At 39.7% G+C, this 13,770-nt stretch overlaps 1 protein-coding gene across 1 annotated transcript in view; it reads right to left on the reverse strand.

The window, feature by feature from the left end:
- Positions 1-331: 331 nt before the first annotated feature.
- Positions 332-13,770, reverse strand: part of LOC135555823 (deleted in malignant brain tumors 1 protein-like) — a 46,877-nt gene continuing 33,438 nt past the window's right edge. Inside the window, exons 16-21 of the mRNA XM_064988582.1 lie at positions 12,816-13,139; positions 9,904-10,212; positions 8,649-8,972; positions 8,329-8,460; positions 7,881-8,058; positions 332-2,806 (exon numbers count right to left, since the gene is read on the reverse strand). Of these exons, the coding sequence (XP_064844654.1) occupies positions 2,572-2,806; positions 7,881-8,058; positions 8,329-8,460; positions 8,649-8,972; positions 9,904-10,212; positions 12,816-13,139 (1,502 nt within the window). The 3' untranslated portion in view covers positions 332-2,571. The remainder of the gene's footprint in view (positions 2,807-7,880; positions 8,059-8,328; positions 8,461-8,648; positions 8,973-9,903; positions 10,213-12,815; positions 13,140-13,770) is intronic.

Below are 13,770 nucleotides of genomic sequence, written 5' to 3' on the forward strand. Positions count from 1 at the left end.
GCAAAAATTCTCACCTCCCTCACTAGCTTTAAGCACCAGCTGTCTGAGCAGCTCACAGATCACTGCACCTGTACATAGCCCATCCAACTACCTCATCCTCATACTGTATTTATTTATTTATCTTCCTGCTTTGCACCCCTGTATCTCTACTTGCACATTCATCTTCTGCACATCAATCACTCTAGTGTCTAATTGGTATATTGTAATTACTTCGCCACCATGGTGTATTTATTGCCTTTTAGAAGAAAAAGAAACGCACACCTATTAAGACGAGGTGCTGGCTAGCGGAGTAGAAACTTGAAAATAAAAGAGAGCCGCACACTCTCGGAGCTCAGATGCAAAAATTTAATACCAACGTTTCGACAGCCAAGCTGTCTTCATCAGGGTATAATCACAAACACTGCAGGATGACTCGTTTATATAGTGTCAAAAGACACAGGTGTCTGTAATCATGGCCAGGAGTGGCCTAATATCATTGGTTAATAATCAATATTAAAATGTCATACAAAGAACAGCATACAAACAAATGCATAGCATACAATCATAGATTAATTTGACTATACAATTTTACAAACAATTACAATGGCAAAGTCACAATAATCACAAGAATGGCTTCAGATCAAAGTCTACGTTGAGACCGAAGGGCGCAAGGGTCTTTAAATTAAAGATCCAGGCAGCCTCTCGTTTTTACAATAAATGATCAAGATCACCCCCTCTCCTAGGGAGGGTGACATGTTCGATGCCAATATAACGCAGAGACGAAATCGAGTGGCCTGCCTCCAAGAAGTGGGCCGTAACTGGATAAGTAAAGTTTTTTATTAATTACTTAAAAATCATACAATGTGATTTTCTGGATTTTTGTTTTAGATTCCGTCTCTCACAGTTGAAGTGTACCTATGAGAAAAAGTACAGACCTCTACATACTTTGGAGATAGAAAAACCTGCAAAATCGACAGTGTATCAAATACTTGTTCTCCCCACTGTACATGGATTTATTGTGATGGTGTAGGCTATACATGGATTTATTGCGATGGTGTAGACTATATTACATGGATTTATTGCAATGGCGTAGACTATATTACATGGATTTATTGTGATGGAGTAGGCTATATTACATGGATTTAATCGACTTTTTCAAATGTAGATGTTGCAAAGGTCTGCATCGTTGGCTTGTAGGCTATACGTGGAATCCATGAGATCCTACATGTGTTTATGTAAATTAACAGTCAATTACTGTGAGAATGGCAGTTATTTGCTTGACAATCACCAGCTGACAAAATGTCATGACCACCACAGCCCTACCCCCTGTCCCGTCAGCCTTGGTTAGCCTCTGAGCGAGGCCAGCTAGTTTTACTGAGTGCTTCTGGATGACAGGTGCCCTCAAACATTAAAGTCCCACTCACCTCTAGCCAGGCACACATACACACACTCGGGTATAATCAATGACACTCAGGAGAAAGCAGGTACAAACACACGCGCACAAACGTTTGTTTAACTATCTTTGTGGGGACCAAATAATTGATTCCAATTAAAAATCCTATGTTTCCTAACCCCTAAACCTAACCTTACACTTAACACCTAACCCTAATAGTAATCCTAAACCCTAAGCCTAAAATGGCCTTTTCCCTTGTGGGGTTCCCAAAATGTCCCCAATTTTCCTTGTTTTAATATCGTTGTGCGGTCCCAAAACCACACACACACAATGTGTTGGACATAATGAATGATGTGACACAATTTCCTCCTTGTGGCGATAATTAAGATCTGCATCATCAAATCCTTTGCTTAATACATTTTTTTCTAAATGAAAGTTGTTGGTTGGGGTCGATTTTGGCATCCTGCGTCCAGAGATCTATTTCTAAATGTTGACCATATAGTTGTACTGTATTTAAATCTCCACACATTTTTAAGACCATATCTGTATCTAGTGAAGTCTCACATCAACAATAACAATTTAACAATGTAAAAAGTAGTCAGGGTTCATGGATTTCATGTTCTTTAAAGCCATACAAACAATAATTGAAAATGTACACTGAAATCAAATTCTTGTTAGATTTACACACAAAGTACAAATGTTTTTTTGTTTTTTTTACAGTTTGTCATACAGTATATCTCAAGTTTAGCACATCACAACCAGTCATTGCTACAGACTATTATTTGACAGCACACTGAATGTTATAGAAGATAAATAGTCTAAAGTATTAATGTATTTACTTAAAAAATGAAATAATAGATTATGTTCAATGCGTTCAGCCAATTCATCAAGACAATCACTCTTTTTAAACTGAAAAAATAATGTCAAAATATAATGTCATTATTTTAAAATATATATAACATAGTCAAGTCTGAAATCTCATACAAGTACCTAGAAACAATGCAACTAGAAATAATACACCCAAACTATTTACGTTGAAATTCTAATTCATATTCAAACAAAGCCTTTGCTCTTATCTACTAAGTGAACATTTTGATGAAAAAGTTTTTTTACGCCCTTATAATTCTACTCACAAAGCTAACCTTTCATGTCTCTCCTGGCATCAATATCTCTGCATCAGCATTCGTATTACAAGGCCTTCACTCATTGTTTGCGTATATGTTGTCATCTTCTTTATAGTCATTCTCCCTTCCAGATTTACATGAAGTGAGCTGCTCCAGGTCTAAAGACTCACTGTCTTCATCGTAGATGTCTTCAGCAAAATCCATCTCTGTGAAGATATCTGCATTTTCATAGTCAGCCTCATCTTCTTCACTTGCCTCTGGCCCTTCACCTTGGTTGTTTCCAAACTTGTTCATGGCTCCTGGAGCATTCCTGAGGATGAATACAAACATTTGAGTTACATGCCAGATTCACGAAACATTACCTACGAAAAAACTCAGGCTAGGGTCTATCTCCACTTCCTGTCTGACTGATGTGCCAAAAGTAAACTGCCTGTTACTCAGGCACAGAAGCCGGGATATGCAGATAATTGGTACCATTGGATAGAAAACTCTTTGAAGTTTCTAGAAATGTTAAAATAATGTATAAGACTATAACACAATTGATATGGTAGGAGAAAATCCAAAGAAAAACTAACCAGGCTTTTTTTGAGAGGGAGCCCATGCTCTTACAATGGAAAGCTATGGGTCATATGCAATTCCAGCGACCGGATTGCAATTTCTATGGCTTACACTAGATGCCAATGGTCTTTGTTCAAGTTTTCAGGCATGTTTCTTCCCAAACGAGGAAGAATTGTGAGTTTTGGTACTGGGAGTCAGAGTTGGAAATCAGTGTGTGCACGCGCAACGAAGAGGACATGCACCTGATCATTTTACGTTCCTATTGAACATACTTCTTTCCGTATCATAGTTTAGTTACATTTTAGGGTACCTGAGGATTGGATAGAAACTTATTTTGACTTGATTTAACCTCTGAGCACGGAACCCGGTAGCGGGCTGAAATTCCACAACATACGGTGATCACTATATAAATAGTCATATTAAACATTCATGAAAATACAAGTGTCACACATGTATCGAAAGCCTAGAATCTTGCTAATCCAACTGCATTGTCAGATTTAAAAAATGATTTACTGCAAAAGAATACGATGCGATTATCTGAGGATAGAGCCCACCCAAAAAAAACAATTTCAACCAGCACAGGCGTAACAAAATAACATACTGCATTCAAATAAATAGTTTACCTTTGACGATCTTCGTCTGTTTGCAATCCCAATGCTGATTGTTACAGAATGAATGATCTTTTGTTTGATAAAATCCGTTTTTATAGCCTAACACGAAACATTTTGTGAACCGCTTGTGTCGTGAATTCCGTCTAATTCCATTTTCGATGACACATTCCAGGTAAATAACCCACGCAAAACGTGACTTTTCCAGTCATGTTTGGTTTCATTGCAATCCACTAGTTTGTTTGTAACACAACCAAACCTGATGGGCCATTTCACGGGACGTATTGACCGATTTGAAGACAACAAGTAATGACATCACTGTGCACAAATGATATGACCACTGTTTCGTTGATTGACTGTATTTTACCCCAATGACCACTGATCGTCTTGAAATCTAGCTGGGTAGATAGCCAATGAGCTGAGGTAAACGGCAATATGCAGTAGTTGTGTGTTGGAAGACCAACCCATGTCGTAAACTCCGGAGTAAAGAGAGTCATTCGCTATTGAAGATTTATTCTGGAAGGAGCTACACATTTTACGCACAGCGTTGTTTTGGTAAACGCGCAGATTCAGCTGTTTATATATCAGTATGGCAACTAAATCAAGGAAAGCTAAATCTAAGTCTAGATATACAGATGTACACACAATTTTAGAAGAAATAGATTGGAAAAGTGAGACAGAGATTGTTGTAAGACGATTAATTTAGCGATTCCCAAGTGGAGGAATATTTTTTGAACGGAGAGGACACCGTGTATAATCTGTAACTGTGCCTGCAGAAGAGGAACAATGTCACCCGTTTGGACTGGTAAGTTCTTCTCATGCTAATGCTCTTGTTTGAAATTAATAATATAAAATATTATTTGTGATTTTTTTCAAATTTTAGAAGCAATATATAAAAATGTAATGTAATGAAATGATGTAATGAAATGTAATGAAAAGTGATGAAATGTGCCCCATCCCAACCCACATGAAATAGCTTATTTGAGGCTGTTGAGGGGAGGGCAGGCCCATAATAATAATAATAATATAATAGAGACAGTAGACCTAGCTGAAATGTCATAATATAATAGAGACAGTAGATCTAGCTGAAATGTCATAATATAAAAGAGACAGTAGAACTAGCAGGTCTATAATAATAAATTTAACCTTATGTTCCCTGTACTCTATATATACAGTGCCTTGCGAAAGTATTCGGCCCCCTTGAACTTTGCAACCTTTTGCCACATTTCAGGCTTCAAACATAAAGATATAAAACTGTATTTTTTTTGTGAAGAATCAACAACAAGTAGGACACAATCATGAAGTGGAACGACATTTATTGGATATTTCAATTTTTTTTAACAAATCAAAAACTGAAAAATTGGGCGTGCAAAATTATTCAGCCCCTTTACTTTCAGTGCAGCAAACTCTCTCCAGATGTTCAGTGAGGATCTCTGAATGATCCAATCTCTCTCTCTCTCTCTCTGAATGATCCAAAAAAATACAGTTTTATATCTTTATGTTTGAAGCCTGAAATGTGGCAAAAGGTCGCAAAGTTCAAGGGGGCCAAATACTTTCGCAAGGCACTGTATATATCTGCATATTATACCTCAGCAGCACAATATTGCGTAGAGCTTTGGCAAAGAGGGTGATGTTATATCCTTCCTATTTGGCTCTGTTCGGGGGTCTCAATGGATGGGACCACAGAGCCTCCAGTATTTATGCGTCGGGGGGCTAAGGTCAGTTTGTTATATCTGGAGTACTTCTTCTGTCTTATCCGGTGTCATGTGGGAATTTCAGTTCTCTCTCTCTCTCTCTCTCTCTCTCTCTCTCTCTCTCTCTCTCCCTCTCTCTCTCTCTCCCCCCTCTCTCTCACTCTCTCTCCAGTACTACCTGGCATGATGACTCCTTGCTGTCCCCAGTCCACCTGGCCTTGCTGCTGTTCCAGTTTCAACTGTTCTGCCTGCGGCTATGGAACCATATACTGTTCATATTTACTCTTGAGGTGCTGTCCTGTTGCATCCTCTACAACTACTGTGATTATTATTATTTGACCCTGCTGGTCATCTATGAACATTTGAAAATCTCGGCCATGTTCTGTTATACTCTCCACCCGGCACAGCCAGAAGAGGACTGGCCATCCCTCAAAGCCTGTTCCTCTCTAGGTTTCTTCCTAGGTTTTGGTCTTTCTATGGAGTTTTTCCACCGTTCTACACATGCATTGCTTGCTGTTTTAGGCTGGGTTTCTGTACAGCACTTTGAGATATCAGCTGATGTACGAAGGGCTATATAAATACATTTGATTTGATAGAGGACTGAGGGTCTTCCAAATATTGAAAGTATGTAAATAGTTACCCATGTTATTTTGTAAATGTATATATTTTTTTCTTCATATTTTTTTCTCCATTTTTTGGGGGGGGTATGTTATTGGCATTTTGTATATAGTTATTTGTTTCAAAATGTATGCCTTCACCAATTTGGCCACTTGGGTACATTTGGACTACTTGTGTGGGACACCTGGGTGACTTCATGATAAATGTCATGTAGCACACTCATTTTGGAAGTTATCATTCTGAAACTATGCACAAGTACTGTTGCCCTCTTGTATCTTTCACTGAATTTGTCTCCATCATCCTAACTGAATGTTTGTTTTATCTTGTTCATTTTAAAGATGATGATACAACAATAAAAATACAAAACGTATGTTTTTTTTCATTGTATTATCTAAACCAGATCTATTGTGTTTTATTCTCCTACATTCAATTCACATTTACACACACTTCAGAGTGTTTTCTTTCAAATGGTACCAATAATGTGTTTATCCTTGCTTCTGGGCCAGAGCTACATGCAGTTAGATTTGGGTATGTCTTCAGGCGGAAATTGAATAAAGTAGGGGGGTAGCTCTAAAGAGCTACCTCTTGAAGCAAGGGGGCACTGCTAGACCAGATGCTAGAATATGCATATAATTGACAGATTAGGATAGAAAACATTCTAAAGTTTCCAAAACTGTCAAAATATTGTCTGTGAGTATAACAGAACTGATATTGCAGGCGAAACCCTGAGAAAAATCAAACCAGGAAGTGACTTCTATTTTGAAAACTCCATGTTCCATAGCCTCCCATTGCTCCATTTAAAGGGATATCAACCAGATTCCTTTTCCTATCTCTTCCTCAAAGTGTCAACATTACTCAGACATAGTTTCAGGCTTTAATTTTGAAAAATGAGCCAGAACAATAATATCGCGTAAAGTAGCTTTTCCCTCTCCCACTGTGAAAGACATTTGCGGTTGATATATTATCGATTATATATTTTAAAAACAACCTGAGGATTGATTATAAAAAACATTTGACATGTTTCTGTGGACATTACCGATATTATTTGGAATTTGTCTGCGTTGTCGTGACCACTCTTTCCTGTGGATTTCTGAACATAATGCGCCAAACAAACGGAGGTATTTTGGTTATAAAAATAATCTTTATGGAACAAAAGGAACATTTGTTGTGTAACTGAGAGTCTCGTGAGTGAACACATCCGAAGATCATCAAAGGTAAATGATTAACTTGATTGCTTTTCTGATTTTCGTGACCAAGCTACCTGATGCTAAGTGTACTTAATGTTTGTCATGCGATCGATAAACTTACACAAATGCTTGGATTGCTTACGCTGTAAAGCATAATATTTGACTGAGGAGCTATGCTATTCAGCGTTTGCCGATGACAATTATCCCGCTGAAGGGATGGTTAGCGTCAAGAAGTGCAAATGAATTACTTAAAAAATCATACAATGTGATTTTCTGGATTTTTATGTTTAGATTCCATCTCTCATAGATGAAGTGTACCTATGATAAAAATTACAGACCTCTATATGCTTTGTAAGTAGGAAAACCTGCAAAATCGGCAGTGTATCAAATACTTGTTCTCCCCACTGTACATTCCTGCATGGCATCCTTCTATCATGGCTTCATCTTTGCTCTTGTTGACAAAGGTTTCTGCGTTGACATAGTCCTCTTCATCATTTTCCTCACTCACTGACACACATCACGACAAGAGAGACAACACAACACTACATAAAGAGAGACCTAGGACAACAACATAGCATGACAGCAACACATGACAACACAGCATGAGAGCAACACAACATGGCAGCAGAACAATATGGTAGCAGCACAAAATAGGGTACAAACATGATTGGGCACAGACAGCACAAAGGGCAAGATGATATAGACAACGCAAAACTTACTCATTATTTTTACTGGTAAGCAACTCCTTTTTCATATACATTTCTGCATCATATCCTTTTTTCAGGTCTTCATATTTTCTCTTGTTGACAAAGGTTTCTACGTTGACATAGTCCTCTTCATCATTTTCCTCCCTCGCTGCAACCACAGTGTTTCCATATGTGCTAATGTTATTGGCGGCTGAGGGAATGATCAGTTTAATTCATATAAATAACGTCAGTGAATATACGCAGGAATAGATATCATAAACAGTACAAAACCATAACAAAATTAGGGTTGAAAAATTCCAGTAATCAAAATGTCCAGGTTTTCAAGATATCCTGGTTGGAGGATTCCATATTTCCTGATGAATCCTTCCTGATTTTCAGGAACCTTCCAACTGGGTGTTCTTGAAAACATGGGTATTTTTCAACCATAACCTGAATCCTGTTTAGAGGAGCTAGATCTTACTTTCTCTCAGGTTTATCATAATAGACTGCTCTCTGCTGCTTATCTTCTTCCAGAATAGACAAGGAATGAGCAGCAGGAGGAGGAGCAGTAGCCCACATATTGCACCAGCGGAAATAATGGGGACTATGGATGCTATGGAGAGAAACACCATATTCAACATCTTTCAGATGACCACATTTTATAATTCACATAGCTATCAAATTCGTCTGCAATGTATGAATGATAGGACTGATAATATCTATATGTTTTTCTACTCACAATCCTTACATATGTCCTTCATGGTAATGCACTAGAAAACATAAAGATAAAATGTATTTTACCTTGAATGCCGACTGTCAGCAACTCTGACTTGGTAGAATGGAATGACAGGGTGGAGACATTAACTTCATAAACACAACTGTAGTTCCCCTGGTCTGTATAGTCTGCAACAGGAAAGTGAAAGGAGGCAGAGTGGTTGACTGCTGGCTCAGTTTCAGTCCTGTTGGACCTTGAGAAGTTCAGATAGAAGAGGCCTCCAGGATACTGTGGCTGAATGGAGCAGGTGATGGAGAAGCTGTGGCCCCTGGTCACCTCTGGCCCCTGAAGTCCCCAGAACATCCCTCCATTTGGAGCATTGAGAGAGATGTTGGGCTGTAACAAGACAACTAGCAAAAGACAAGAGCAGGTTGTTAACGTGTGCACTTAACTGCAGCATAACAGTAATCTTACTCGACAAGAGAACACTATGTTAGAATACATTATGAAGAGATATCCAAACTCTTGCATTAAAGAACGTATAATCTCGGAACCCAGTGTTCACCCATTAATGTTTAGTTGCTCACCTATAACAGATCATTCAAAAGAGTCACTTAGAGGGGGAGCTGAAGTCTTGACTGAATACCCTAGTCTCATACTGACATCGGTATGACTCCTCGTGGCTAAAGACCTCTTTAGGAATGTTGAAGATGACAGAGTTGCTACTTGTGGTTTTGTCCATTCTGAACGAGCCTAAAGACTTCTGAAATTTGAACGCTCCACCCAAGTGTTGTGTTGTGACGGAGCAGATGATGTCAACTCCGTCACCCCAGGCAACCTCTGCGGCAGATCTCAGATTTATTTGGGGCTTTTAGATGGTCACTTGCTGTTCCCAGTCCACCTGGTCATGCTGCTTCTCCAGTTTCAACTGTTCTGCTTGTGGCTATGGAACCCTGACCTGTTCAGCAGACGTGCTACCTTGTCCCGGACGTGCTGTTTTCGATTCTCTCTCTCTACCGCACCTGCTGTCTCTAACTCTGAATGATCGGCTATGATAAGCCAACTGACATTTACTCCTGAGGTGCTGACCTGTTGCACCCTCTACAACCACGGTGATTATTATTCATTTTTGACCCTGCTGGTCATCTATGAACATTGCATATAACTGACTCAACACATTTCAATTCACGAGCAATGGTATTCCAAATGAATTTAGTTGTGATTCTACCACATTGTTCATTTGTTTTTTTATGTTAATGTTTTTCTTTTGCGAGGATCTCAAATTGTTTGTGCATCACTCATGTCACAAGATATCAATAGCACAATAAAACCACCTCCTACCTGAGAGGCAGACAACACCAGCATCTTCACCATGATTGCAGTTATGTTTTGTAGTGTGTGAGCACTGTCTGAGTGTGCTTTCACTACCAGAGCATTCAATATCATCCATCCAGATCTGCCCAGTGCCCTGACCAAAGTAGGCAGACCCTGGGGAACTCATAGCACTCCCACAGCCCAGCTGTTTACAGACCACCTTAGCATCATTCATATCCCAGTTGTCATCACACACTGTTCCCCACTGGCTGTTGTGATAGATCTCCACTCTCCCAGAGCAGGAACCATTCCCATTGACCAGCCTGACCTGGGCACCTTGCAGGTTTGGGGGAGGGACAAAAATTAAGGCCATTGTCATTCAAGTCATGGAACTGGACAGTTTTTTTTATCTCATCACCCATTACGTGATATCAACTAAAGCAATGGAAATGTGTGTCAGGAGGGGGCGGGGGGGGGGGGGGGTGTCATCGACCAGTCTTATCTGGGCATTCTCTATGAGGTTAAAAGACACAGACAGTTATACATCCAAATTCATGGCTGTGGTAAACGTAAAAACAAATTGTAAAAATGATCTGCACTCTATAAAATGATGGGCAATTTTTTTACGTAGCCCAGAGCTGGTTAAATATGGACAGAGCACACACTGGGTTATTTGGACCCACACAGTTGTGCTGCATGGATAACCCAACATGTCGGGTTGTTGGGATACACCAAACATGGGTTAATTTAACCATCAGTTGTTGTTTTTTAACCATCATTTGTGTTGACCGAACAGCTAGGTATTTTTTAACGTAATCCATAGGGTATTTATTTTCAGGAGGTGTGACCTATTATGGGCGTGACTTTCATATAGTTATTTTTGGCCACCCATGAGAGTAAATGTCATGCCTGTTTATCACTTTAAGTTTGTACACCACTAATTTTCTATATTTTTGCACATGACATATTCTAATATAAAATTCACAACATTGTGAAAAAATGTTGGGATGTGTATTATCTTATGTACCAGTGGCGGTTAGTGTCGTTTAAGATGAGGGAGGAGGACTTGATTTCATGAGCATGACCATATTTCTAATACAGCATATTGGATGACTCATTCATAGTCCATTCACCCAGTTCAATGTAACAGCGATAGCTTAAGGCTACTACATGATACTCAAATTTTCCCTATACCCATCATGAGGTTGCTACAACCGAGCCTATGAAGGAAAGTTTACAATGTAGCTGCACATAGGTTGAGAAACAAATTTGAGGTGACAGACAGTGACACATGGACAGACAGGTTTTTTAGCCTGGTCACATACAGCTGATGTGTTGTGCATTGAAGTCCACAAGCAAAGGGAAGAGGAGAGATGCGAGAAGGACCCGGTGGCAATAAATTAGTAATACCAAAAGCTTACCTTGACTTGGAAGAATTCCAGTGTTATTTTGGAAAGTCATAGCCAGCTAGCTAACATAGCATCTCTCTGTTTGAGCAGGGTGTTTCAGTAGGCAAAATCTGCTAGCTAAGTAAGTGGTACTGAAATGACAAAATCTCTCTCTCTATTTCTCCTTGATTCGGGAATAAATTAATTTGTTCAAAAAGGTTCAACTATTGTCGTTTTCTCTGGTTGAGTCAACTACTCACCACATTTTATACACTACACTGCTAGCCAGCTGTAGTGTACACTTTCAGTACTAGATTAATTATTTGATCCTTTGATTGGGTGGACAACATGTCAGTTCATGCTGCAAAAGCTCTGATAGGCTGCAGGATGTCCTCCAGATTTTGTCATAATTACTGTGTAAGTCTATGGAAGTGGGCTGAGAACCATGAGCGTCCTAGGTTTTGTATTGAAGCCAATATGCCCAGAGGAGGACGGAAGCTAGTTGTCCTCAAGCTACACCATTGTGCTACCCTACAGAGTGTTTGGTAGATTTACATATATGGAGGAGTATAAATATTGTAACACAAGAAAGAGATACACTTATAGAGGGCATTTGCCATTCTGGTAAAATACATTGTCTATTGTATAGGAGAGGAGAACAGAGGAGGTCATAGATGTATAGGACAGCTGGAAACACTAAAGATGGAGACACATAGTCTACAGATTCTAGACAACCACATGAAGAGAAGGCGACATAAGACGTATAGGATAGCGGAACACTAAAAACAGATCACATTAAGAGAAGGAGTCCTGTCGGCGCCAAGACGGCTGGACACACCAAAAACTAGAGGAAACACAGTCTGCTGATCCGAGATAAAGACACACATACAAAAGAACACATGGAGCTAATTACAGGGTCAAAGCATATGTCATAGGTTAGAGAGAACGTATATTAGTTTTAGGTCAAAGCAAGGGTCTTGCCATTATTATAATCTAACGGAAAGCAGATGTGGGTGTTATTGTGCGGAAGCAAGTAGGAAGCCTGAACTAAAAAGATAATGATAAACAAAGAATCAGGGAAATATGTATATCTGCATATGGGGTGGACCAATATGAGATAGGTGGATAAATACTGGAGCCGGGGCTCTGGAAAGTGGAGTGTGTTCCGCGGACCATCCCGGCTTGCTATGCTCTTGTATTAAAAGCCGAATTGATTTCACAAGTTCTGAAATGCGTTGTATTTGATCCGATTTTCCACAACAAGTGCTGTTGAGGCTACTGTAGGCCTTTGCAAAATAGTGTGTTTTAAGCAATTATTTGTTTTAAGCAATTATTTGGTGACTATATTTAGTATAGTTTTACCTAAAAATGATAACTCAATAACCCAGCATAAACAATCCAGCACCCAGTTGGTCAAGGAGGTGTGGCTTGATAATAATGTTTGTCATTCCGGTTAATACGTTCTGTTGTATTGTTATCACATATTAAGGTTGGACATTCATGGCCTTCATGGTTATGCACTTGAAAACATAAAGATAAAATGTATTTTACCTTGAATGCCGACTGTCAGCAACTCTGTCTTGGTAGAATGGAACGACAGGGTGGAGACATTAACTTCATAAACACAACTGTAGTTCCCCTGGTCTGTATAGTCTGCAACAGGAAAGTGAAAGGAGGCAGAGTGGTTGACTGCTGGCTCAGTTTCAGTCCTGTTGGACCCTGAGAAGTTCAGATAGAAGAGGCCTCCAGGATACTGTGGCTGAATGGAGCAGGTGATGGAGAAGCTGTGGCCTCTGGTCACCTCTGGCCCCTGAAGTCCCCAGAACATCCCTCCATTTGGAGCATTGAGAGAGATGTTGGGCTGTAACAAGACAACTAGCAAAAGACAAGAGCAGGTTGTTAACGTGTGCACTTAACTGCAGCATAACAGTAATCTTTCTCGACAAGAGAACACTATGTTAGAATACATTATGAAGAGATATCCAAACTCTTGCATTAAAGAACGTATAATCTCGGAACCCAGTGTTCACCCATTAATGTTTAGTTGATCACCTATAACAGATCATTCAAAAGAGTCACTTTGAGGGGGAGCTGAAGTCTTGACTGAATACCCTAGTCTCATACTGACATCGGTATGACTCCTCGTGGCTAAAGACCTCTTTAGGAATGTTGAAGATGACAGAGTTGCTACTTGTGGTTTTGTCCATTCTGAACGAGCCTAAAGACTTCTGAAATTTGAATGCTCCACCCAAGTGTTGTGTTGTGACGGAGCAGATGATGTCAACTCCGTCACCCCAGGCAACCTCTGCGGCAGATCTCAGATTAATTTGGGGCTTTTAGATGGTCACTTGCTGTTCCCAGTCCACCTGGTCATGCTGCTGCTCCAGTTTCAACTGTCCTGCTTGTGGCTATGGAACCCTGACCTGTTCAGCAGATGTGCTACCTTGTCCCGGACGTGCTGTTTTCAATTCTCTCTCTCTACCGCACCTGCTGTCTCTAACTCTGA

This window comes from Oncorhynchus masou, chromosome 15 (genome assembly GCF_036934945.1).
Source record: "Oncorhynchus masou masou isolate Uvic2021 chromosome 15, UVic_Omas_1.1, whole genome shotgun sequence".
Lineage (NCBI taxonomy): Eukaryota > Metazoa > Chordata > Actinopteri > Salmoniformes > Salmonidae > Oncorhynchus > Oncorhynchus masou.